General features: G+C 47.2%; 1 protein-coding gene across 2 annotated transcripts; it reads left to right on the top strand.

Moving 5' to 3' along the window:
* The first annotated feature begins 211 nt into the window (after window positions 1–211).
* Window positions 212–20535, top strand: LOC307090004 (serine protease HTRA1B-like). 2 transcript variants are annotated; one of them, XM_079756525.1, is made up of 10 exons: window positions 212–795; window positions 8049–8148; window positions 8450–8564; window positions 9111–9200; window positions 16372–16566; window positions 16859–16891; window positions 17616–17730; window positions 17879–17936; window positions 18199–18294; window positions 19651–20535. In XM_079756525.1, exons 1-10 carry the CDS (start codon window positions 345–347, stop codon window positions 19817–19819), a joined length of 1422 nt encoding a protein of 473 aa, XP_079612651.1. In that variant the 5' UTR covers window positions 212–344; the 3' UTR covers window positions 19820–20535. The 2 variants fall into 2 exon arrangements, with proteins under 2 accessions (XP_079612651.1, XP_079612650.1); XM_079756524.1 differs by having other exon boundaries at window positions 8046–8148.
* Window positions 20536–24386: the final 3851 nt, after the last annotated feature.

Genomic DNA, 24386 nt, shown 5'->3' with positions numbered 1-24386 from the left:
TGTGTGTGTGTGTGTGTGTGTGTGTGTGTGTGTGTGTGTGTGTGTGTGTGTGTGTGTGCGTGCGTGTGTCTCCCTCTCCACCCCTCTCTCTCTCGCTCTCCCTCGTCATTCCTCCTCTACCAATCGCTGTCCCTGTTTACCCTGCCGCCGACGCGTCGTTGGTTTATAAACGGAGATCTGCTGAATCAGATCAGAGGACTTTACTGCTGCTGCCTGCAGACCATCCGTGACCTGACGGACCACGTGACCTCCTCACTCCTGCTTAATAAATATATAGATTCAATAGATTTACAAGAGGGGAACTTTTAAAACCCTTTTATTCAACTTTCCATCTGTCTAGAGCCATGTTTCTTTACTTGCTCCTCGTCGCTCCTGCGCTGCTCGTCGAGGCGCGGATCAGCAGACGTGACGTCATTGGCTGTCCGGAGACCTGCGACCTCCAGAAGTGTCCCGCGACCCCTGCGGACTGTCCCGCCGGAGAGGTGCTGGACCAGTGCGATTGCTGCCCGGTCTGCGCGGCCAGCGACGGCGAGGCGTGCGGCGGCGCGGGGCACCTCGGCGGCGCGCGGTGCGCGGACGGGATGGAGTGCGTGGTGAGCGGCAGCACTGAGGCGTCTGCCACCGTGCGGCGACGCGGCACAAGCGGCGTCTGCGCCTGCACGACCGCCAGCCCGGTGTGCGGCAGCGACGGCGTCTCCTACCGCAACGTGTGCGAGCTGAAGCGCGTGAGCCTTCTGGCCAGGAGGCTGCGGCAGCGAAGTGTCGTCCTCACCCAGAGGGGAGCGTGCGGTAAAGGTGAGCGATGGACTCCTCACATACCTTAGGTTACCTTGACTTAACCATACCGTTATCCAGTGACCAAGAAATTGCCTGCTTATGATAAGTAATATATTAATAATAGAACATAATAGTAATATGTTTTTATATCTGCAGGCCTATAAACATGTCTGGGGTTTAAAAGGACTTTATTGGTTTGGGAAGGCCAAGTAAACGCATCATGTATCGTTACCAGAAGTGTGTGTGTGTGTGTGTGTGTGTGTGTGTGTGTGTGTGTGTGTGTGTGTGTGTGTGTGTGTGTGTGTGTGTGTGATAGGTAGGTAGGTAGGTAGGTAGGTAGGTAGAGAAACACCTAATCTCTGTACCTCTAGGTAGGTAGGTAGGTAAGTAGGTAGGTAGGTAGGTAGGTAGGTAGGTAGGTAGGTAGGTAGGTAGGTAGGTAGGTAGGTAGGTAGGTAGATAGTAACTTTATTAATCCCTCTGGAAGGTTCCCTCAGGAAATGATCAACACCCTGTTACAAATAGAAACACATAATGCTGCTCCCGCCCCCACACAGACTGGTAGAACATCCACAGGAGTTTCCTGCAGATGTTGAATGATGGCAGCCTCCTCAGGAAGTACAGTCTGCTAAGGGCTTTCCGGTACAGATCAGCTGTGTTCAGGTCTGTGTTCAGCTTGTTGTCCAGCCACAGCCCGAGGTACTTATAGGAGAGAACGCTCTCACCCACAGCCCCCTCAATCTGAAGGGGTCTAGGTCTGGACTTCTCATAGTCTATCACCAGCTCTTTGGTTTTCAAGGTGTTCAGGTGCAAGTGGTTTGTGTGGCACCAGATGACAAAGTCCCTCACAAGGCTCCTGTACTCCTCCTCACTACACCCCTTATGCATCCAACGATGGCCGTGTTATCAGCAAGCTTTTGAATGTGATACAGCTTAGAGTTGAAGCAGGAGTCAGAGGCGTAAGGGTGAAGAGTAGAGGGGCCAGCACAGTCCCTTGAGTTGTGCTACTGACCAAAGATTCAGACGTGATGTCCTTCAGCCTGACATACTGTCTGCCAGTTCGTCCTGAAGCAGAACGGGTTGAATGGCGTTAAAGTACTTGAAAAGTACAGAAACATATTCCTGACTGTACCAGCCCCTTACCCAGATGGAGTGGGCCCAGTGCGGGGTAGAGCATCTTCCACACCCACCTTTGTTCAGTAGGCAAACTGGAATGGGTCAGGGCATGTCGCGCTTGAGGCCTGAGCTGGTTGAGGAAGAGCCTCTCCAGTGATCTAGTGTGTGTGTGTGTGTGTATGTGTCTCTGTACCTCTTCAGACCGTCTCTGCTTCTCCTTGTATGAACTGCAGCAGTCCATCTAAAATGCAGCCGATACACACCCACACACTGAATTCTGACTAATTACAGTAGAAAACTGCTCATTACAATCATGAAAATTATATTTCATTCACAGCAGCACATACAGATGCACTCACAAACTCATTCGCAAACAGTCAAACAAGCAAGCATACACACACACACATACACACACACACACACACACACACACACACACAAGCAAACACACACAATCCCTCACACACTATAAGAATAATGTCCATCCCTTATTCCAGTAACGGTCCAACTGTTCTGTGAGGAATTAGTTGGTGAGTCAGAGAGCTCCTTTCAAACATTCTTACAGCATGACTCTCTTTGCACAGAGAGGATTTACCCATAATGCTCTCTGGTGTATTTATAAAGAGATACTAAAGACCTCCTGGTTCATGTTATTGTCCGAGGACAGTTTATTATTATTAAGAGTCACTTTAGTATTATGTGATGTTGTAGTTGCTAATGTTTTCCACTTTAAATCCCCAATGTCCCCAGCCTAAAGACTTCCCTTAGCAATATGTGATGACCTAATGACTTAATGACCTGCATCTGAGTCCACAGGTCAACTTGGATAGAAGTGTCTGCTGTACTTTAACGCATCAATATTATGTTGCTGTTAGGTTAACCTATTTACTTAAATACAATTTTTTACTGAAATTGCTTAACGTAGTACGTTAAGCCTTTTGAAAACCTTCTTTATAGCTTCAGGTCGGTGCAGCCTCCTGGCACAGATTCCTCTTTTGCCCGCTCTGTGTTTTGACTGACAGCTGGAGGCGGCTGAATCTGCAGACAGACACGGGCTCTATTCAGCACCTTTGTGTTTTCTTGAGGACTTTAAAATAATAGCGTCCGGCAAAACTAATCCTGGGCCCAAACCCTTCAGCTCGGTCAACACTAACGTAGAGCGCCACAGGTCAGCGTTTGGGGCAGGGTGCGTTAGTGCATATGGGGAAGGCCACACAATGCACTTGCATTCACCCACGTACACACAATACACTCCAACACACTCTTACATGCACCTCTCTCTAACCACACAACCACACCTCTACACAAACTCACACACACACAAACCAGAAAGAGCATTTTCACCGAATGTAATCGGCCTTACCGTGAACCCATGGAGCATAATCACTAGCATCAGAAGAGCAGCTCGTCATCACAGGTGGAGACATGGCCTGATAAACGATGAGTAAAGCTCTGGGATCGCAAAAATGGCGTCTGTGGCGTCTGATGCTAGCTGGAACACGCAGGCTACAATGATAAGATCCTGCCAGCGAGTGCCTCCTTCATGACGTCACTGTAGAATTATGCAGGATGCTCACCTGACTTGGTGTTGCTGAGGGATGAGACCTTGTCGTTATCGTAATTCATTTTTCAACGTGAAAGTTATTGCTGGAGCACTTGGATGGCTGCCATTTGGTCCCCTAGTGAATCCATTCATTTTTATTTCGAAGTTTGCGTTGGTTCAGACCTCTGGCTTACTGCTGTGGTATACCCATTGATTCTAACATTTAAAATGATCAGCAAATATGTAGTAAATTATTGAAGCATACCACTATATAAGCATAGATACATACAGTAGAGACATAATACATAGAAATATAGATACATGGATACAAAGCGGACCAGTGGGGGTGGGGTTTCCACGCCACCAAGTTGAACAGAAAAACACACAATACACAGAGCAGTACAAAGTCAGGGGGGTTTATTTACCCAGTAAATAACAATCACCAGGGTGGGAAAAGGGTCATTCACCTCCTTTAGGATGCTGTCTGTAATCCTTAATCAGTCCGATACTTTCCACCTGTCTCTCTCTCATCGGTCGTACAGCATTTCCAGGAGCTCACACTGATCCTGTCTGTACTTCCCTAGACCTCCAAGATCACACAGGCCCCGTCTGCATTTTGCTAGCCCTTTTAGGCCCAAGCACCCCTGCTTAATAAAGTGATGAACTCCATTTAATGCCTGGGGTAGGAGCCAGCAGGTTGCCAGATATACCACTCCTCTCACTCCTCCCTGCCGTCTGCCACAATAGATGGAAATAACGCCTTTATCATTAAGGAAGTTCAGACTTTGGACCGCTGCCTCTGCAGGAAGTGGAACTAGCTCCGACTGGTTGTTGCTCAGGCATGGGCCTATTGTGTAATCCACCAACTCCTGGTTGGTTCTTGGGAGTTCTTCAGCTGGAGATGGCTCCTCTTGCGCCAACTGACAGAATTCTTAACCAGGTTCCTGTTCTCTTCCTCCCGTCCAGCCCACAATGGGGGTGTCGTCTGCATAAGGGGAACCAGTCTCTTATGGGGCCCTATGTACTGTTGTCCCCCTTGTGAGCTTGTCTGTAATCCAGGTGACTAGGTGTGCATCCACCAAGTCACCAACCCCGTCCGCAGGAGGGGGCAGGTGGGCTTCAGGCCCCCTGTAGAAGGATGGCCTCCTCCTTTCTCACCTGCTGCTGATAGGCCAACAACAGGGGACAGAGGGCATGGCTGAACCCGGGGGGAGAAGACAAGCTGCTGCTCGCTGCTCTGAGGTCATACAGCCACCTCCCACCGTTCTTGGGCACTGGAACTCTAGACGCCTTACAGACTTCTGGAAGGTTCCTGACGTGATGGATGGGGCTTCCCCAATTGAGCTCAGCGGCCTGTGAACCTCCACGTTCACACTAAAGTGCACAATAACATAGAGAAGGAACTAGAAAAAGATCCAATGGAGGCTCTTCTCAACAAAACCAAAGCAGACAAGCTCCTGAGAAGGCCGCCCTCATGTTGGCAGCGTGCCTTGGTGGAGCACCAGATCAATCACTCCCTGTTACACTCCAGACACCAGGGTCCTTGTTCCACGTTTTGTGTGAGATGAAACAGAGTTCCTGAAGATTGATCAGAAGAAGTGCTACATGCGTCCGTCTACGGGTCTCATTGACTTTGCATGGGGCGTCTCTCGAAATGCATTGTGGGTCCGTCCGTTCTGTCTGTTGAGTCAAAAAGTTTAGAAATGTTCAACTTTTCAGGCAGCGACGGATCCATCAGACAATCAGACTGTGGTATGCAAATATACGCAAGGACACTGTCCAATAAAATCGCCTTTGTAATACAACCCGGAAAAACACATGGATACGTCAAAAAGCCCCCATCCGTCGACGGACGCATGTAGTGTGAACAAGGCATCATATCTGACTGGTTTGATAGAAAAGTTCAACCTCTCCATGAGTCTCTTGCATAATTTATCTGATCTACATCTGTATATATTTATATATTCTATGATATATGTTATATTTAAAGTACAGAGACAGATGGGGGCAACGGATGTATCTGGTTGTCACTAAAACATGGGAGGAATTTGACAGCCAAAGTTGACTATTTAGTTACTTTGCAGATGCTTATATCCAAAGCAACTTTGAAGGATTATAAACATGTCATTGAGAAGCAGGTAAGGATTTAGGTATGGAAGTAAATCTGTCTCATCAGAAATTAAAAAATCAAATGCCATTGAATTTTAAGCACAGAATATTTATACATCAAAGTAACGTATCTGAATTTTTTTCTTCTGAATTTAACAAAATATTAAACGATAAAAAAATCAATATGCTTCATAATTCAGATGCAAAATTCAATGTATAAATTTCAACTTAAATATTTTCAACAACCAAATTCAACATGCCAAATTCAGCTGCAAAATTCAATGTATGAAATTCAGCGTTAACATCGGGGGACCCAATGAAGAGCCTAGATGCTAGATCGCGGTCAAGCTAAGAGAGCGAGCGGGTGTTACTGCAACAACTGGCGTTGTTGCACATTTTCTGCAACATGCAAGAGTTTGAAGCGTAGACAGGCATGAAGTCGTTCACGTGCGGGAACATGGACAAGCTTAAAACGTAACGTTTGTATCGTCATAGATCTCTCGGATTGGGGGTATTCATTTTGTGACACCGGGCACACGTTAAGTGGTTGGAGAAAAACGGTTGTGTTATGCCTCGTTATGCCTCTATGGTGGCATAACAAGAGCGCAACGAGCGCGCAGAGCCAACACTATTCCGCACCGAGTTACATGATACAGATATGAGGATGACAAATGAAAAGCAGGTTGCTGTCGGGCGCTTCTTCCCGAGGCACGCCGTGCTTCCACTGGAACTACAAGCTGCTGCCGCTTCAGTTACCCAATACTGTCGGCTCTGCTCTCGTTCCACAGTGGGCAGCGGGCTTCAGATCGCCCCAGCACCACACCAAACGTAGGCAAAGGGACCTCAGATCGCCCCAAATTGGTGCCCTAATAAATTGGGCTCCTTAACCCACTACAATTACCCTTAGGCTGCATGCAAATCCAGCCAAGTCACTGCAATCACACACTTAACATACAGGCATTAGTTTGTTTATTTCATACTGCAGTAAAAAAACAAAAACGGTGTGCATTATAACAAAAACACCTTGTTATTAAATTCATTTTATTTTATTAGCATTTTACAGACCCATTCAATGGATAGGGCGTTTAGTACGGTCCACCCATTGCCTCTTTCCCCATAAATAGCTACAGTCAGTGTTTAATTACTTTGATTTATCTTTGATAATTTCCTATTATAGGCTACTGTGTAAAATGCTGTTTAGAATTAACGTTTGTATCAAGAAAGAAAGAACCGTCATCACAGCCATTGCCGTTGGACATGGCTAAATCCTTCTTTGCGCATGCCTTCCTGCATCAGAGTCGGGTAACTAACGAGTGACACTCTTATTCCCGCTCGCTCTTCTTGCTTGAACGCAATCTAGAATCTAGGATCAAGTGCTCTACCCTGGGTCCCCGAATGTTAACACAGAATTTCATTCATTGAATTTTGCAGCTGAATTTGGCATGTTGAATTTCGGAAGGTTGAAAATATTTAAGTAGAATTTTTTTCATTGAAAATAACGGTGAAAATGATTTGTTGAAAGTTGAAAACGTTAAATTCAGAGGCAAAAAATCCAGGTACGTTATTTCAATGCATAAATATTCAGTGCTTAAATTCAATGGCTTTTTATTTTCAAAATCCGATGAGACAGATTTACTTCCATATTTTCCCTCCCACTTCCTCAATTACACACACACAAACACACACACCAACACACACTAGCACCCACGCACACACACAAACAGATTGTCTATTAAACTCCCTAACATAACTCATCTGTTTCATCCATCTACTTGAACGCACTCCTAAACACTCGTACAGATGTTAGTGAACTACTGGGCGTCGAGTCACGGACCCCCCCCACTGCAGTCCACATTGGGCCGGGGGCCCCACCGTTCCTCAGAGTCATTGTCTATTAAAAGGGAAGCTAGCTTGTGCCATTAGCAATAAGTTCAGTCAACTTTACAAACTCTCTTCAACACATTTATATATATCTTAAAGACATAGAGCGATAGTGTGTACACATAAACTGTACAAAATGTGGACATCATACCTGCGGCTCTAGGCTCAGCAGGCCTGTGGGTGTGGGGTTTCCACGCCACCATGTTGAACAGATTAAATGACACAACACACCAAGCAGTTCCAAGAGTGATTTAATTACCGAGTAAGAGCAATCACCAGGGTGGGAAAAAGGTCCTCCACCTCAGTCAGAGCCATGCCTAAACAACCACATGGTATTTCCACCTGTCTCCCTCTGTCTGTGGCAGTACTCCCCGAGGATCAACCTCTCCAACCACCCCATGTCTGTCGTTAGCCTTTCTAAGCCCCAGCACTCCAGCTCAACGATCCCCAGGCTTGCGTCGTTAATGTGAGGAAGTCCATGTATGGCCTGGGGGTGGAGCCAGCAGGTTGCCAGACCCACCACTCCCCTCACTCCTCCCTGGCGTCTGCCACACATATGTATACGTGTGTGTGTGTGAGTGTGTACATACGACCCCCCAACAGTGTGTTGTGTGTTCAGCAGTCCAGCAGAGTCCAGACAGCCTGCGCTTCAAGTTCAACTTCATCGCGGACGTGGTGGAGATGATCGCCCCAGCCGTGGTCCACATCGAGCTGTACCGCAAGTGAGCTGCACACACCGACTGAGAGGTGTTAGTTGGTGTTAGTACTGTTGATTTTAGGAGGGTTGTTTTATTATTCAAATGTTATTGAGATGGACAGTTGTAACTAACTGACCAATCATAACAGACTGAAGAATGCTGTAACTGACCAATCAGAATCAAGTATTCAACAAAACTTTGTAAAATAAAACTCGTAACATCTGTTCCAACCTTAAATAAAATGACCAAAACAACAAAATCAATGAATCCATATCATATCTTCCACCCGTCTACTCAATGATGCCTGCTGTCCCGTCTCCGTCAGGATGGTGTTCTCCAAGCGTGAGGTGGCGGTGGCCAGCGGGTCGGGCTTCATTGTGTCAGAGGATGGCCTGATAGTGACCAACGCCCACGTGGTGGCCAACAAGCACAGGGTTAAGGTAGGGAACCAAACCCTCGTTTCTGCAGCCAAACAAGGAATATACGTTGTGCATCCTACCTTCTCAGGCGCCTGGAAGGAGGAGCTCAGCTGGGGCTGAGCCGGGCTGTGGAGGGAGCTGACCACCTCCGTCTCATTGATTACGAGAGCCAAGAGAGGGCCAGGGGCTTAGTGATGTCCGCTTCTGTTGCATTTCCCGGATTTTCCTTTGTAAAAAATTTCTCATCAAAAAAATATTATTCCTCATGTCGTTGTCTTATTGTTATTGCTCCTGAGATTGTTGAGTGAAACAAACATATCAGAAGAAGTAAGAGAAAGGAAATGGTGTTTCAGAGCTAAGCGGTTATCTTGACCACAAAGTTACCAGTAGCTTCAGAGGTCATTTGTGGTACTCTGACTACAAGGATGGCTTTTCTCTACGGAACATTAAGACATCGGTGTTGCATTGGAATATAAATAAGAGCGAAGCAAAGGGTAGTTCAAAATCTCTTTCTATGGTGTTCTAGTTCTTGTAGGTGCGTTACCAAAACCATCCTCCCTCCACCAGGTAGAGCTGAAGAGCGGCGCCACCTACGACGCCACAATCAAAGATGTGGATGAGAAGGCGGACATCGCTCTGATCCAGATTGACACGCCGGTGAGCGCACGTTCATGATTGGTGATTAAGGGCAGCTGCACCAATGTTGACACATGTGACATGAAAAATATCCCGATATATTTCAAAAAGATCATATCGGATGAAAGTATAATATTTCTGTAGTGTCACCAAGGTTAAGTGGAAGCATGGAGGGTCACTACGAGATCTTGGACACTGAGAGGGGAAGACTGGTCCACCACGTCTCTAGATCACCACTGGGACCTGAACTCAGAACCGAAACGTCTAAATGTCCTCTTCTTCGTCTGTCTCGCTGCCTCCCGGTTCACCCCTCCCTCAGAACGTTATCGCCTTTCTTATTTTCTCTGTCGCCTTTCCTGTGATCTTTCACCACACAGACATCTACTTTTTGTTTTGACACAGATTCTATTGCTTTTGGTAAGAAAGACGGTTTGGACATTTTGAAGCCTGTCTCTCGCCTCAGTTGGACGAGCCCCTAAGGCAGGGGTGCTCACACTTTTTCAGCATGCAAGCTACTTATAAAATGACCAAGTCAAAATGATCTACCTACTACAAAAATGCTAAACATATTTATTCATGAATATATTGAGAATTCTCTATATGTACAATGTATGTTGATGTCCCTTGCATAACAGCATGAGCCCATATTGCACAACACAACACAATTAACCATGTACATTTTTTGTCATTACCTTATTCTGATGACTTGCACTGAATGGAATCAGCCAGGGATGCATAGTCCGGACAGTAGCTGCTGACAGCCAGCCTCAAGCACACTTCCAAATGATCATCAGTTATGGTGGAACGGTACTTTGACTTAATGATCTTCATGTGGGAAAAGGCTGACTCACATAAATAAGTGGAGCCAAATAAAGCAGTCAATGAGGTAGCACATTTCCTCATATTGGGGTACTTTTCCTCTGTGAGTAAGTTCCAGAACTCTCCATGAGCTCTGGACTTCAGCTGAATGTCTGCTTGTAATGTCAAAATCTCATCTTCCACTCCAGAAGAGTTCAGGTGAAACAGTGTTGACATTTTTGATGCGAGTGAATCAACCTCAGCATATGAGGATAGCACATGAATGTAGCGACTGGCTCGAGCAAAGAAAAGTCTTGAAAGCGTTTGTCAAACTCTGACAGACATTTGTCAATCTGCTCTGTGTAGCGTGCACTGTCAAGTTGCACACAGGCTTTCCCTTGCATCTCCAGCTCTGACGCCAGGTTCTGGACGTTTGCAAAATCATGGCGCCACAGCTTTGAGGAGAGATTTTGCATCTTTCGTTTGAATGCATTAACTGAGCTGATCATATTAATCACTGTTTTGTCTTTTCCCTGCAGATCTAGATTAAGGTCATTCCATAGCTTTGTCAGATCAGTTAAAAATGCCAAGTCTAACAGCCACTGACCGTCATTTAGTTGCTTGTATTCTGCATGTCCAGCTACACGGAAAAACTCCTTAATCTCCGGACAGAGCTCTCGAAATCTTTGCAGGAATTTCCCTCGACTAAGCCATCTCACGTCAGTGTGTAGCAACAACTCAGAGTGGTCGCAGTCAGCCTGCTCCAGATGTGCACGGAATAGCCGTCTTTGAAGACAGCTGGCGCGAATAGAACAGGCGATCTTCATTGCCACATCCATGATCTCTTTCATGTTGAGCATTTTAGCGCATAACGCTTGTTGGTGTATTATGCAGTGGTAATTCAGGAAGTCCGGGAAAGCATCGTCCTCCCTGCACTTGGCAATAACTCCATTCACGCGGCCAACCATTGCGGGTGCTCCATCCGTGGTGATGGACACCAATTTGTGCACTGGGAGCTGGGTTTTCATGATAAAGTTATTGAAAGACTGAAATATATCCTCTCCTCGCGTGTGTTCTTTCATGGGCAGTAGTGTCAACAGCTCTTCTTTTGCAGTCATGTAAGTAAACACAATCCGAATAAAAATGCACAACTGGGCTGTGTCACTCACGTCAGTAGATTCGTCCAACTGCAGTGAGAAGCATTCGCAATCTGCGATGTCCTTCCAAAGTTGCTGCGTCAAATCCTCGGCCATGGCTTCACTGCGCCGTGTAACTGTACTTCTTGACAGCTGGAGAGCTTTGATCGAAGATAATATTTCTGCCTTGTTTTTAAAGTCTCGGAACAATGAGTCAGCTGCTTCAACGAATGCCTCTTTTACCATCTCTCCGTCTTGGAAGGACTTCTTGTTCTTAACGATTAAGTGGCTCACCCGGAACGATGCTTCGGTGGCGGCTTTGGCTTTTGAAGTTAGCTGTGAGAAAAGTGACTGCTGTCCGGACAACTGGCATTTTAGTTCCTTCCCCTTTCTCTTTCTCAGCTCGCTTTTCGGCGGGAAGTTGGTGTCATAGTTTTTATGAGCAGTCCGAAAATGCCGCTCCACATTTCCCTTCTTCGGTATTGCAATGGTAGACTGGCAGATGAGGCAAACGCACTTCGAAAATGACATAGTGAAAAAAAACTACGTTTTTGGCTTCTTACTCGGTCCAGCTCCCCCACTCATTTTTATACCCTTTCTTAAGATTAAGAGAAAAAACGAGGGCTAAAAATTGGAGGCTAACTAGGCAACTCGCAAGCTTTTTTTTAATTTTCCCGCACTTAGTGCCGTTGTTTGCGCATGCGCAAATTTCATGACGATAGGCTGACGTCTATTTCTTTAATGATGATTCATGTTTTCCTTCAATGCCATGCGATCTACCCACGCTACCTTTGCGATCGACCGGTCGATCGCGATCGACGTATTGGGCACCCCTGCCCTAAGGTGACTTGGAGGGTTCCTGTTTTTTTTCGCTCTCACTAATTCGTTTTAGATAATTGTTCAGGGCTCGGAATGATGGTGTCACTTCCAGCCAAGCAGGGATTGCACACCAACACAACAAGACCTTAATTTCTCCATCCTCTGCACTGTGAGGAATTCAAATTAATACCCTTATAATTACCTTACAATGATTTATTTAATATTTATTACCTGCCAAAAGCAGGTGTGTCATCATCATAACGAGTCCTCAAAAGCTTTATAAAAAGATCCAAAACTAATAAGTATGCAATGTTTGATGGCTGGGCTTGAAGTGAGCGGTAAGACGATTAACTAACAGCGATTATCGAGGACCAGCTTGCGGAATCCATGTTGACTCAGTGACACATTTAAAGCAGAACCAGGAATCTGAACGTGTCACATCATTCTGAAAAGGAAAACCTAAACAGACACACATTTCAAGATGATGACAGGGATGTCATTGTGTCATTAGTAATGACAGAATGGAGCCTGAAGGGGATTTTGTGGCACAGACAGAAGGGATAAAGACCTCTGCATCATCTTCAACCAAGACTTATGGTGATGAGGAATGATAGTGAACTGCTGCTGTTGGGACTCCAGGGATTAGAATTCAAATACATTTTTGGTATAACATTTTCTTTTTTTTCAGTTAGATGCCGATTGCTCTGCTAAGACAGTAAGAGAGAAAGAAAGAGACAGAGACAGGGAGACAAAGAGGCAGATAGAGAGAGAGACAGACCAAGAGAGAGAGAGAAGTGATATGGGATGAATCAGGGGTGAGATAAGGAACAGATCAACAAAACATACCATCCCTAGGAACCATGGAAGAAATGAGACAAGAAAGAGAGATTGTCCAGAGAGACAGAGAGCTCAGCAAAGAGAGAGAGAGATAGTCAAGAGAGAGGGAGCGAGAGGGAGAAGATAGAGAGAGAGAGAGAGAGAGAGAGAGAGCATCCTTGGAGCTGAAAAGATGAAGGCCTTGTGTAAGCAGTCTCGTGGTATTGTTGTTGCTTTCGTTGGGATTTTGCTGCCTTTCTTCTTTTTCACAGTTCAATAACACAGCTTCCTCAAGACACTTTACGATCAGGACCCCTATCAATATAACCCCAGGGTCATATGATAGGAGTTCCCTGTAATACCCCTGTAACACCCAAGTAATACCACCTCCTCTCCACTGATTACCCCTCTGTCTCACCTCCTGTACTACTCTATCTTCTCCAATTGTCTTATTGTTTGGGTGTAGTTAGTTCTTCTTTCAAGAACGACGAACAGTACCCATGTTCAGTAACCATGCATCAGGTGCCTTTGGTTTCCGTTTCTATGCTGAGGGCGGATCAGATTCTATTGCAGAAGGAAGGTCGTTTTAGAACTGTCTTCCATTTCACTGGTGTGGTGCCACATGGTGCAGCCAGGTCAGGGCAGAGCAGACACATCTCTCTGTTGAGAAGCTGCTAGAGAATACAGAGGGCTGTGTCTGTGCTGTGTCTGTGCTGTGTCTGGCCTGTGTCTGTGCTGTGTCTGGCCTGTGTCTGTGCTGTGTCTGTGCTGTGTCTGGCCTGTGTCTGTGCTGTGTCTGTGCTGTGTCTGGCCTGTGTCTGTGCTGTGTCTGTGCTGTGTCTGGCCTGTGTCTGTGCTGTGTCTGTGCTGTGTCTGGCCTGTGTCTGTGCTGTGTCTGTGCTGTGTCTGGCCTGTGTCTGTGCTGTGTCTGTGCTGTGTCTGGCCTGTGTCTGTGCTGTGTCTGTGCTGTGTCTGGCCTGTGTCTGTGCTGTGTCTGGCCTGTGTCTGTGCTGTGTCTGGCCTGTGTCTGTGCTGTGTCTGTGCTGTGCCTGGCCTGTGTCTGGCCTGTGTCTGTGCTGTGCTGTCTGGCCTGTGTCTGTGCTGTGTCTGGTCTGTGTCTGGCCTGTGTCTGGCCTGTGTCTGGCCTGTGTCTGTGCTGTGTCTGGCCTGTGTCTGTGCTGTGTCTGGCCTGTGTCTGGCCTGTGTCTGTGCTGTGTCTGTGCTGTGTCTGGCCTGTGTCTGTGCTGTGCTGTCTGGCCTGTGTCTGTGCTGTGTCTGGTCTGTGTCTGGCCTGTGTCTGGCCTGTGTCTGTGCTGTGTCTGGCCTGTGTCTGTGCTGTGTCTGGCCTGTGTCTGGCCTGTGTCTGTGCTGTGTCTGTGCTGTGTCTGGCCTGTGTCTGTGCTGTGTCTGGCCTGTGTCTGTGCTGTGTCTGGCCTGTGTCTGTGCTGTGTCTGTGCTGTGCCTGGCCTGTGTCTGGCCTGTGTCTGTGCTGTGCTGTCTGGCCTGTGTCTGTGCTGTGTCTGGTCTGTGTCTGGCCTGTGTCTGGCCTGTGTCTGGCCTGTGTCTGGCCTGCGTCTGTTCTGTGTCTGGCCTGTGTCTGTGCTGTGTTTGGCCTGTGTCTGGCCTGTGTCTGGCCTGCGTCTGTGCTGTGTCTGGCCTGTGTCTGTGCTGTGTTTGGCCTGTGTCTGTGCTGTGTTTGGCCTGTGTCTGGCCTGTGTCTGTGCTGTGCTGTCTGGCCTGTGTCTGTGCTGTGTCTGGTCTGTGTCTGGCCTGTGTCTGGCCTGTGTCTGGCCTGTGTCTGGTCTGTGTCTGTGCTGTGTCTGGTCTGTGTCTGGCCTGTGTCTGGCCTGTGTCTGGCCTGTGTCTGGCCTGCGTCTGTGCTGTGTCTGGCCTGTGTCTGTGCTGTGTTTGGCCTGTGTCTGGCCTGTGTCTGGGTGTTGCTCCGGTAGAGGGGTGTTGGATTTGGTTTCCTTCTGGGTTATATACAGTATATGATGAAGATTTAAATATTATAGCGGGTCAAATTAAATTGAATAAATGAATAGTACAAAAAAAAAAGTGAGATACAAATAAGATGGCATAACATAAAATCCTACTCAAATGATATTCCTTGCACAATCTCACTCCCAAACACACATGGCAAGGATCAACCCTCTCTTCCTCTCGCTCGCTCTCTCTCTCTCTCTCTTGCTCTCGCTTTCTCTCTCTCTCTCTCTCTTTCTCTCTCTCTCTCTCTCACTCTTTTTTTCGTAACAGAAAATGAGAGAACACATCTGTATGTCATCACAAGAATACACTGACACAAACACACACACACAGTAGGTTCTGATATATACAGAAAGCATGACTAGCTCCAAGCTATGACATATTTTACTAGCTCGCAGATTAAACTGTGGGCTAAGACAAGGGTTAATTATGAGAAATAATATTTGCCTAGACAAGTCATTTTTCCAAATAAGCCAATAATACTGATTGTGATGTGTCGTGTGTGTGTGTCGTGTGTTCTGTGTTTGTGTGTTGTTGTGTGTGTGTTTGTATGTGTCTGTGTGTGTGTTGTGTGTGTCCCAGTGTGTGTGTGTGTGTGTTTGTGTATGTGTCTATGTGTATGTGTGTGTGTGTGTGCTGTGTGTGTGTGTCTGTGTTTTAAGTAAATGTTTACACAACATTATGTGTAAACTACACACAAACAGAAAGCCAACTCATCCAGAAACAACACGGTGCCTGAAAGCCCTTAATCCGGTATTGTGTGTGGCGCTGTGGGTGAAACCCTTCTGGAGGTCCCCACTCATACTCTGAAGGTTTCACACGCTCCCTTTGCAGAGAAGGCTAACAGCGTGTGACAAGCTGTCAGCGCTTCAGACGTCCAATGAGAACTCATTTAGGAGTCATGTTCGGAGAATGTACCGACACTGGAATTCAGATCAGATCCACGTCCTGTGAGGCAGCTGACTGAGCAGGAAGTTCTGATTTAAAACGATAAGGATTAGATGCATCTTTGCATATGTGTCCATTGCCAAGCTTCTCAAGATATATTTTACAGGCATCTAATTGGTGTGTGTCCCTGTGTGTCTCCCTGTGTGTGTGTGTGTGACCCTCTGTTTGTCTCCCTGTGTGTGTGTGTGTGTCTTCCTGTGTGTGTGTGTGACCCTCTGTTTGTCTCCCTGTGTGTGTGTGTGTGTGTCTTCCTGTGTGTGTGTGTGTGTTTCCCTCCGTGTGTGTCCCTGTGTGTGTGTGTGTCCCTGTGTGTGTCTCCCTGTGTCCCTGTGTGTGTGTGTCCCTGTGTGTGTCTCCCTGTGTGTGTGTCCCTGTGTGTGTGTGTGTCCCTGTGTGTGTCCCTGTTTGTGTGTCCCTGTGTGTGTCTCCCTGTGTGTGTGTTCCTGTGTGTGTGTGTCCCTGTGTGTGTCTCCCTGTGTGTGTGTGTCCCTGTGTGTGTCTCCCTGTGTGTGTGTCTCCCTGTGTGTGTGTGTCCCTGTGTGCGTGTGTCCCTGTGTGTGTGTGTCTCCCTGTGTGTGTCCCTGTGTGTGTCTCCCTGTGTGTGTGTGTGTGTGTGTCCCTGTGTGTGTGTGTGTGTGTATGTGTGTGTGTGTGTGTCCCTGTGTGTGTGTCCCTGTGTTCCTCTCCAGATCAAGCTTCCTGTGCTGCTTCTGGGCCGCTCTGTAGATCTGCGTCCCGGGGAGTTTGTGGTGGCCATCGGCAGTCCCTTCTCCCTGCAGAACACCGTTACCACCGGCATCGTCAGCACCACCCAGCGGGGGGGCAAGGAGCTGGGCCTGCGCGACTCAGACATGGACTACATCCAGACGGATGCCATCATCAACGTGAGGGCACACACTGGCAATGCAGCTTAACGCCCCAACCACCCTCTCTGACCGTCCGTCGTCTGAACGGTCACCAGAGGGTCGCTAGGGGTCCCCTTTAGGGTTAGGGTTAGGGTTAGGTTAGCTAACCCTAACACTAACCCTAACCCAACCATCCTCTCTGACCATCCGTCGTCTGACCGGTCGCTAGGGGTCCCCTTTAAGCCCGCAAGGATGTGCTTTCCTGCGTAACATTTAAACGTTTGCTGACCGTATGAACTCTGACCCCTACTGTTGTTTTCTCTCCTCACAGTACGGAAATTCTGGAGGACCGCTGGTGAATCTGGTGAGAGCAACATGAACCTGTTGTTTAAAGGGTTTGAAGGATCAGGAATGAAAATACTCATCCCGACCTAATCAGTAATGACATGCATTAAGAAGATATCCTAGAAGTGTTGGATGTGAGAATTAAAGTCCTTAAATGACAAAGCACAAGAGAGGCATTTTCAACACAAAATGGACATTTCCCGAGCCACAGTTCGACCAATGTTAACATTGGTTTCATGAAGTAACTTTAATGTCCTTTGGGGTGAAATCTTCGTTGGCGAAGCCAGCATCATGGACGATGTTGTTGATCTCCTTGCAGCTCTAAATCACAACACTCTGCGTTGCCATGGTTGCAGTTATGCCAGTAAAAGGGAGACCTTGTGTTAAACCCTCTGCATGGCGGTCCCCATTACGCAACTACAGCCACCGGCATTAGGTCAGGATAGAGGCACATCGGGTTGTGATTAAGCCTGGGCTGTTTCTTCAGCCATCAGTACAGTATTCAGTGAAGATCCAAAATGGCTGACTCTGTGTTCTGTTTTACAGCAGGGCGTCGGGCTGCATTAGAACCATTTGGATACCAGGGAGATTACTCATGTGTTTTTTTCTCATATTTGTGTGTGTGCGTGTGTGTGTGTGTGTGTGCATGTATGTGTGTGTGAGTGAGTATGCGGGTCTGCATGTTCATTAATGTGTGTGGGTCTGTGTGTGTGCGTGTGTGTGCGGGTGTGTGTGCCCTGCAGGATGGTGAGGTGATAGGCATTAACACTCTAAAGGTAACTGCAGGAATCTCCTTTGCCATCCCCTCCGACAAGATAAGACAGTTCTTGGCAGAGTCCCATGGCAGACAGGCCAAAGGTACTCCATGTTTTCATGCCCAGGGGCTGGGTCTAGTCCCGACTGGTCTCATTTAGACTTGTGAACATATTATTGCACTTCATCTTAAATCATACCTAATTATTTTTGGACCACAATTGACAAAACATTTTTTTTTCTTCTGCTCCAGGCCAAACGTCCCAACGAAAGAAGTACATTGGTGTCCGTATGATGACCCTCACGCCCATGTGAGTTTGGACACAACTGTAATGCAACTCAAACCACGCATCCCACTTCACCTAACTATTTTATTCTTCACCGTGTTGGTATTTGTTTAAATCCACGTAATTCGTCATAAACCTGCATGCTCGTCAACAAATCAAAGCGTACATCATCTTTACAAATGTCATTTGACAATTCCATTTGACACAGTGTACTTAGGAGTCAGATATGGCATTTAATCCAGTACAGGTGACTGTCTGTCTGACGGACTGTCTGTCCCTCCTGCAGGCTGGCTAAGGAGCTGAAGGACAGGCAGTCGGACTTCCCTGACGTCACGTCCGGCGCATACGTCATTGAGGTCATAAGCCGCACCCCTGCTGAGACGTGAGTGGCTAACTACCCGCTGGGCTTCTGTGATTGGTTGTTTATTTCTTGGTCATTTTTTTAACAGAAGGGCAATAAGGTACCATGGAAATCCAGAGTTCTCGCAAGAGCACAATTTGAATTTGCTCAGCGAGACACTCTGGGAATGAGTAATATACTTATTCCCCGATTCCCCTGTATCCGATCATTAACCAATCACATCGGTGTATCTGATGAAGGCGGGCCAGAAGCAAGCTAAACAGATGAATACAGCGGAATCTGCTACAGAATCAGTCCGGAATCAGTCAGTAAACATTGCAAGATGGCTACGGATGAACACAAGTTGTTTGAAACGGCTTTGGCCGCTACAATGAAAGAGTAAGACTTGGCTTTTCCTCTAATAGAGGAACAGAGGACGGCGCTCAAAGCATTCCTTTGCAAGAAGGAAGTTTTTGCTGTTTTACCGACCGGATACGGCAAGATTCGAATCTATCGGTTAGCTCTGCTGGTAGCTTAGCGTATGTGGCTCTGGATACATCACCCCTTTTATTCTTCTGATTGGTTGAGTGTTATCCAATTGCATGCAAAGATATTTTCTAATGCCTGCTTGGTGCCTCCCCTCGAGTTGGGCCATGTTCCTTGCTCGTTGCCAGACCCTACAGCTTTCTAGATGTGGGTCTGGATTTCAGGGCTAGCAATAAGGTAAAACAATGACAATTTAGTTTTGATCTAATGTTGTTCTACCTCAAACTTCTAGGAACATCTCCATTATAATGTTGTAAATTGGGGGTGTGCAGTAACAAAAAACGGTCCATAGATATTTGAAATCCACAAGCTCATAGTCTTGATTGTCCTACACAATGTCCTGTTAATGACCTTCTTTAACATGCACAACTGCGTCTCTGCCACATTAGATCTCTGTGGTGCTATGAAACAGCCTCTAAGTTAGAATGCATTATGTCGCTGGAAACTTTGTGACCACAAATGAAGAATCATTTATGCTGACGCTAGGAAAAGGGCAGAAAAGTGTTCTCTGGTTCAACTCTGACCACCAGAGATTTTTATGTAGAAACGCGGTCTGCCTTTGGTCGTATCTCAATTGTTTGAGGTAACGGAAAGTTCCTTTCCTATTTTTTACTAAAAACATTCCTCAAAAACTGGACTCAACCCCAGACTGAATCCTGGCAGTGAATCTCGGTGAACAAGCTATCCTTGCAGCACTACATGCTTAGCCCCCTATGATATCCCTATCAACTGCTGTTTTATTGTTGTGTAATTGTGTTTATACTGATTTTGTTATCTTACTCTGCTATCTTACTATGTATCATCAAATAAAGTAACTCAAATAACCAGCTTCTGATCATTTGTCTCCTCCAGTGCGGGCCTCCAGGAGAGCGACGTCATCATCAGCATCAACGACGGCCGCATCACCTCGGCCAACGACGTCAGCGCAGCCATCAGGAGAGACGGTAAGCTAAGGACCGTGGTGCGGCGCGGGAATGAGGACGTCATCCTCAACATTGTTCCTGAGGAGATCGACCCTTGACCTCCGACCTCGGACCTGGGATGGCAGTCCTCTGCCTAAACGAACAAGTCCATATCGTTCAGAGCTGGCTCTCAGTGTTCCTCACAGGAACCTCTTTCTTCAAGACTCAAACATCATCAAAACGCAATCAAAACACTTTGTTTAAAAATCGGGATGATAGGCATAAAAACACATGCTAACAGACCCTCCTCACCTGGGGGTGGTCTCCTCACACTAATGACAGGTCTGCTCCATGATGCACCAGGTGTCCATGGTCGTGGAGTAGACCTCTTCTCTATGTAGTCTACTGCCTTGGCCCTGGGATGTAGTGCAGAGTCCATCTGAGACGTTTAATGGGTATTGTTTTTCCTATTGGCCACATGAGGAGACCCTTGATTACAAAGGACAAGGACCAGATGCTGTGTTGTCGGCTGTGTGTGAAGGTTCGACCGAGTGTTTCTAAATGATAGACCATTAGGAGGATGGATGGACCATCTCCTGTGCCACCATTGTCCCGTACTTTGAGAGGGAACAAAAAACAACGCTCATCGACCACCAGATGTATTTTGGTTCCTCGTCCCAATGCTTTTTTTTGGTCTCTTTTTTAAACCCTATATTACCAGTTGCGCTGGTTTCCTTCATGTCTATTGTAATGAAGTGATGTTTGCAATAAGTAGTTTAGTTTACTTTAGTTTTGCCGACAATTTTCTGAAATGGAATAAACATATTTTTTAAAAGTGTTGTAATATGTTTCATTGATCATGCAAAGCAAGTGATTTCCTTTGGTTTGTCTGACAAGCAGCCAAGAAAAAACAAGGGCATTTTCTTTTCATTGTACAGTGATGTGATACTTAAAAAGGAGGTCCTAGCTGTTCTGGGGATGTGATCCTAAGTGTTCTGGGGATGTGATCCTAGGTGTTCTGTGTTCTGGGGATGTGATCCTAGGTGTTAAGGTGTTCTTGGGGATGTGATCCTAGGTGTTCTGTGTTCTTGGGATGTGATTCTAGGTGTTCTTGGGATGTGATTCTAGGTGTTCTGGGGATGTGATCCTAGGTGTTCTGTGTTCTGGGGATGTGTTCCTAGGTGTTAAGGTGTTCTGGAGATGTGATCCTTGTTGTTAAGGTGTTCTTGGGGATGTGATCCTAGGTGTTCTTGGGGATGTGATCCTAGGTGTTCTGTGTTCTGGGGATGTGATCCTAGGTGGTAAGGTGTTCTTGGGGATGTGATGCTAGGTGTTAAGGTGTTGTTGGGGATGTGGTCCTAGGTGTTATGAGCAAATCTCTATAGGCTATAGATCCATTTCAAAACATGTTCCTAGTAGGCTGTAGGACAAAGCATAATACATCCTGGAATGAGTGAAGCTTGCCTGCTGACATGTTAAAATGACTGTCACAACTGCCATGAGCAAAGAGCAGAACCTTTTGTTTATGGTGTAGGCTACAGTAGCCTATTCAATATTGAATGAAGTAGGTTACCGTACACTCTTTGTCACTGTACAGAGTAGACAATATGATTTGCTTGTACAGCACCTTAAAAAACTCACTGTAGCCTATATTCATAGGCACACCGTGCCTCGCTTTCAATATAACACACACTCGCATTCTGTAATCACCGTCAGTAAATAATAATATGAAAACAATATAAAATCTTTCAACAAGAGAAAATAATTGGTTTACTGTAAATGGATAAAGGTCAACAGATGCGCAATGTCCAGCTGTCAGAAATTTGTTGTGATCACTTGTATTCCTCATAGCTCTCAGGCTGTGAGGAAATCAGCAGCCCGCGATCACAGCTACTTTGACGTGAACGCGCACAGAGCGCAAAGCTCAGGGCTTTAGGTTTTGTTGAGCCGGATAATGAACACAGAGCCTGGATATGTTGAGCCTCCGTCGTAGTAAAGCCCTCAGGTCTACTCTTCATGTAATAACTTCATGTCAACTGCACTGAAGTCATCATAACTTCATAAGTTCTCATTTTCAAATGATTATGAATACTATTATTGTTATTTGAAGCCGTGTCAGTCTTCACTGTGGGTGATGGGGTCCTCTGTGTCTGCTAGTGTCTATAATACAGTAATATTTTTGCCAACATTATCAAAGGGAAGAACTTTTATTTTGAAGAGCACAGGGCAACGAAGCACACTAGCCAATCAGAGGACCCGCCCAACGACGGAAAAACAGAGGCTCCGCTCGGAAGGTATCCAGTACGGCTTGCAGTTCCCTGCTAAGCTCCGCATCGCACACTGTGGTAAGAACTATACATTTCTGTCTCCTCATGATGCACATGTCTTCCTCCGGAAAAATATCAGGGGTGGCCATCAAGAAGAGGTTGAATAAGTGAGTTATGTCATATGTGTCTGGGTTCCCACCCCACAGAGAGCAGTGTGCCATATGGTAAATATAGTGCATATTTCCAGATGTTAAATTGCTGCATTTACTGAAACGTTTGAGTTGCTTTCGAGGGTAGACTTTACTTCAATGATGGCTGAAATTCCTCCTCTCCTGAGTTGTGAGCATGGACGTTCAGATAATTTCATCATTAGACAGCACATGCAAATATAACATACTTTGGGTGGTAATTTTGACATTATATACTCTAACATGATTTGTTAATTTGTGCAGTGTGTAGTGACTACATTATGGGTTCGTGTTCCCCTCTTACTGATCGAGTGGGAGGGAACTGGCTATGAGTCACGGGGGTCTAGGGGGACGGTTTATGCGGTTGCACGAGTTCTAGCCATGCGCTGTGAGTGATTGTTCTGCTCTGTCTTTTTTGGATTAAAACGGTTATTATTACGCTGCCTACGTCCTCCTTTTCCTCCGGCACTACATTGGTGACCCCGACGTTCGTTTTGTTATTTATTTGTTTACAAAAACCGCACAAGCGAACACTGCTATTCTGCAACATGTCCGCCCGAGGAAAACGTTCACAGCGGCAGACATCACCGTCTCCTGTCAGGGTGACGCAGGTCGTGCACACCCCCACTCTTAAGCTGCCAGAGTTCTGGGACTCAACGCCTGCTGCATGGTTCGCTATAGTGGAGGCACATTTCTACAAAAGCGACGTTACCGACGACGACGAGCGGTACAACCATGCTGTGGCTATGTTGGGCAGCTCCACCGCAGCGCGTGTGGTGGGGTTTCTGTCTGCCCCCCCGGCGACAAACAAATATGAGCGCCTCAAGGCCCTGCTCCTGGAGACATTTGAGCTGTCCACTGCAGAGAGGGTGCGCCGCTTGTTTGACATGTCGGACTTGGGAGACGAGAGGCCCTCTGCACGTATGGAGAGGATGCTAAACCTGCTCGGTACAGAAGATCCCATGATCCTCTTCATGGAGATGTTTATGCGCACACTGCCAGCTCAGGTCAGGATGGCGCTTGCTAACACCACCATCGTTGGACCCCGCGCCCTGGCCAGGGAGGCAGACCGGTTCGTCTTGGCCATGCCTCAACGGTCCCCGGACCTGCTGGCTCCCGCGGCTGCCCCGCCGCCGGACCGTTGCAGGAGAGCGAAGGACGACGCCAGACCCTCGGGCCAGCAGGGTAACGCTGCGGGCCATTGTTTCTACCACGCCACTTTTGGCGCCAAGGCCAAACGATGCCACTCGCCCTGCTCCTTTGGACCGACGGGAAACGGGAGGGCCGGCGTTCGGTAGTAGCCTTGAGCGCTGGTGTCACCAACAGGCTGCTCTTCATAAAAGACACCATTTCCGGTCGCAGATTCCTTTGTGACACAGGTGCCCAATGGAGCATCATTCCGTCAGGGGGATCAGAGGTGGCGAAGGGGGAGCACGGTCCGCAGTTGGTGGGTGCGGACGGCACGCCTATCCGTTCCTATGGCACTAGAGCGGTGGATGTTTGCTTCGGTGGACAACGCTTTACCTGGGATTTTGTCGTCGCAGCTGTCACATTTCCCCTCCTGGGCGCTGATTTTCTGTGCGCCCACAACCTGTTGGTGGACGTGGGGAACAGGCGCCTGGTCAACTCACAGACTTTCGCTTCCTTCGCCTGTACGCAGGGGGAGGCGATCTACAGCGGGTTGTTCAACACGCTTGCCGACAGCGACCAGTACCTTCGGCTGCTCGCCGAATTCCCTGACCTCACTAAGCCCACCTTCTCCGCTCCCACGGTGAAGCATGGTGTGGAGCACCACATCGAGACCAATGGGCCTCCCCTCCACGCCAGGGCCAGGCGCCTCAACCCAGAGAAGCTGTCCGTCGCCAGGGCGGAGTTCGCGCTTCTGATTGGCTGCTGAGAACTAGGTACCCCACGTGGGACCATGCGAGTTGAGCGGTGCATTCAAAACAAATAAGATAATCAAAGCAAACAGTCTCTCTTCTTTTACGGTACTAAATTAACAGTGTTTCTTACACCTGGTTACACCCTCCCCTCCTGAACTTATGCACGTCCCTGTGCATAGTATACAGTTAAAGGCAAATTATTCGAGGGGTCAGGGCAGGGGGTTGGACAGGTTCTTCTCTTATGACTTCTTCCCAAGCTGTGGACAGTCCTTGAAAGAATGATTTCACTGCTGTGATCAAAGGATTTCCTAGCTCTGTATAATCAAGCCGTCGTGGTGGTTGACGATT

The sequence above is a fragment of the Pollachius pollachius genome (genome assembly GCF_949987615.1).
Source record: "Pollachius pollachius genome assembly, chromosome: 19".
NCBI classification, from domain to species: Eukaryota; Metazoa; Chordata; class Actinopteri; order Gadiformes; family Gadidae; genus Pollachius; species Pollachius pollachius.
Note: the sequence above shows the minus strand (reverse complement) of the source record. Positions and strands in the feature narration are given on the sequence as shown.

Coding starts and splice junctions, on each gene's coding strand:
- LOC307090004 (XM_079756524.1), top strand. CDS start 345: ATGTTTCTTTACTTGCTCCTCGTCGCTCCTGCGCTGCTCGTCGAGGCG. Junction 9,201..16,371: donor TGATCCAGATTGACACGCCG/GTGAGCGCACGT, acceptor GTTCCTCTCCAG/ATCAAGCTTCCTGTGCTGCT. Junction 18,295..19,650: donor AGCCGCACCCCTGCTGAGAC/GTGAGTGGCTAA, acceptor TGTCTCCTCCAG/TGCGGGCCTCCAGGAGAGCG.